Source organism: Propithecus coquereli, unplaced genomic scaffold, assembly GCF_000956105.1.
Source record: "Propithecus coquereli isolate 6110/MARCELLA unplaced genomic scaffold, Pcoq_1.0 Scaffold170, whole genome shotgun sequence".
Lineage (NCBI taxonomy): Eukaryota > Metazoa > Chordata > Mammalia > Primates > Indriidae > Propithecus > Propithecus coquereli.
Window position 1 is genome coordinate 3,828,546 of NW_012141636.1, and position 2,395 is coordinate 3,830,940.

General features: G+C 40.3%; 1 protein-coding gene across 2 annotated transcripts in view; it reads left to right on the plus strand.

Moving 5' to 3' along the window:
- CCDC81 (coiled-coil domain containing 81) overlaps positions 1-2,395 on the plus strand; it is a 53,731-nt gene that overhangs the window by 7,429 nt on the left and 43,907 nt on the right. For both annotated transcript variants that reach the window (XM_012641851.1, XM_012641852.1), the window contains exon 2: positions 203-264. In XM_012641851.1, the coding sequence (XP_012497305.1) occupies positions 203-264 (62 nt within the window). The remainder of the gene's footprint in view (positions 1-202; positions 265-2,395) is intronic.

Below are 2,395 nucleotides of genomic sequence, written 5' to 3' on the forward strand. Positions count from 1 at the left end.
GTGCTAGGATTACAGGCGTGAGCCACCACGCCCGGCCGAAAATTAACTTTTGAGAATGACCTTATTTTTTGTTAATTATAAATTAATTAGAAATTATTGCCATTTGATTCTCCATTTCATATTTACATTTTTATTTATTAGCACTAAGATACTATCACATGGGTGCTCACATAAATTATTTCTGGTTCCCTTTGAATTTCAGAAGTTGCCACTATCTGGGGGAATGTGTCAGAATTTGTGGAACGGCAGCTAACCCTGCACAAGGTAGGACTTATACTTTAATTTTAATGTATGGGTCCAAAGGGTTGTTCCTCCATGTCTGGTATAATTTTTCTGGAAGCAGAGCTGTAGACTTTAAAGCCACCCAATTTAAGCTTCAGTCCTGTGATTTAGGACTTGTGGGTAGTAGATTTAACAAATGTGGATTTCATTCTTAGGTGATTAAGTTGTCAGTTCTGCTCTTCTAGTGATGGAGAGTGTAGTGCTGATTGGCCTGGGTTTGTGTAAAGAAACTCAGTGAGTTCTGTCTGTCTGTGATCTGATAGTTCCTGGCATAGCTGTACAAGATATCCTGCTGCTTGTCTTGCTTCCTTGCAGGGAATGGATGTTAACTGAAGTTTACCAGGACAGGAACCAAACTCAACCTGCCAAAAATGAGAAACTTTGTCCAGGGCTGGAGTACTTTCTCCTGTCAAGTCTTAGGTTTAAATGCCATAGAATTGGATGGGGATTTTGTGAGGAGCTTTAGGGGAGCTGTGAGAGTGTGAAACATCCTACTCAGCACTATGAGAGCCCTTTGGTGGAATTCATTCTTCAAACTTATTTTGTTTGGTTTGAGAATTTGAATTAATTATCATCACTTAAAATTTGGAGAGTTTATATCAAGTTTTGGATTTTTTTTCTCCTTTTTCTTGAAAAGTCAGTAGATCTAACAATGCCAGTCTTCTATTCCTGCATGGTGACACTTGGCTGGAGCTCACAATGGGCTCTCCCCTGTAGATCAAGCATGCACTATCCAGCCACTATGCTCTCTGGTTGGCTACCTTCATTTCCTTGCATTCTTTCTTGGCTCCTGTAGGTGTTTGAGTTTGTAGCCCTTGGTGTATGATATCTCCAGAGAGACAGAAACCCAATTTGAGAGCCAATGACATTTGCTTCTATCCATCAGCCAACATCACTACATTGTAGCATATGCCTTGGATGCTGGGTTGTCTGATTCTAAGTGGCAGACATAAAATCAAAAAGAGGGAATGAACAAGCAAAGTTTCTCATGCCCTCTTAAGTTCCACCAATGGCAAGTGATTAAAATTTAAAACATAATTTAGGACAAAGTAATCTTAGATTAAAAGAAGCTATGGCATTCATGCACATTTTCTTGCCTTTTAATGATATGGAGAGGAAGGATCTGATGTCTATAAATCATTATGGATCAATATATTACATGTTATACTAAATTTGTTTGAAAACTTAGAATTATAAAATGTTATACCTATATGTGGTTGTAAAGATCATTGCACTTTTACAGTTGGGGCGTACAAGCCTCCACTGGCTCCATCCTCTCCCTCCCTGAGATGCCTAGAAAAATCTCTGGGGTGCCACTAGTGTGAAGCTCCATGAGACCAGGGAGTTCTGTTTGTTTTCATCCCCGATGAATCCCCAGTGTTTGGTAGAGTACCCGGCGCATGGTGAGCCCTCAGTATTTTGCAGAACGAATGAATACTTCTTAACATGACTGTTGTGGGGTGAGTTTCCTCAGGATCACTCAGGGAGCATGTCACACCACAGAGCCCCTGGGATTATGTGCACCGTGGGCCTCTCCACAGTCTTGTAACTATTGGTAGAAACAAATAAACTCATGGCTTATTTAAAAAAACAAACAAACAAAAAAAACCCCAAGAATTGTATAATGCAGGCAGAGGGAAATGGGAGAAAGTTCTTGCATTAAAAAACCTAAGCCTTTTTTGGGAGGGGGATGTAGGGTAAACTGAAAAGGAATTTAATCTCAGCTTTCTCACATATTTAGTGAAAAGGGCACTGCTATGGATTATGTTAACTTCTATGAAAGAAAGTGAGCATATTAGATCATTAGGACAAAGAAAGAGAAACTTTATGCTGGGACTAAATCCTGAGAGCAATTTATTTTGTGACTCTTAATTAATGATCTTTTTTTTTTTTTATTGCAGCATCTTATGGGGGTACAGATGTTTAGGTTACGTATGTTGCCCTTTCCCCACCGCCCCAAGTCTGAGTTTCAAATATGTCCATCCTTCGGGTGGTGCGCATTGCACTCTTTCTGTATGCATATACCCGTCCCCTCCTCCCTCCTCCCGCCTCCCCCTGCCCCTCCCCACTGCCCAACATCCAATAGATGTTATTCTTAGATGTGCATTTATGT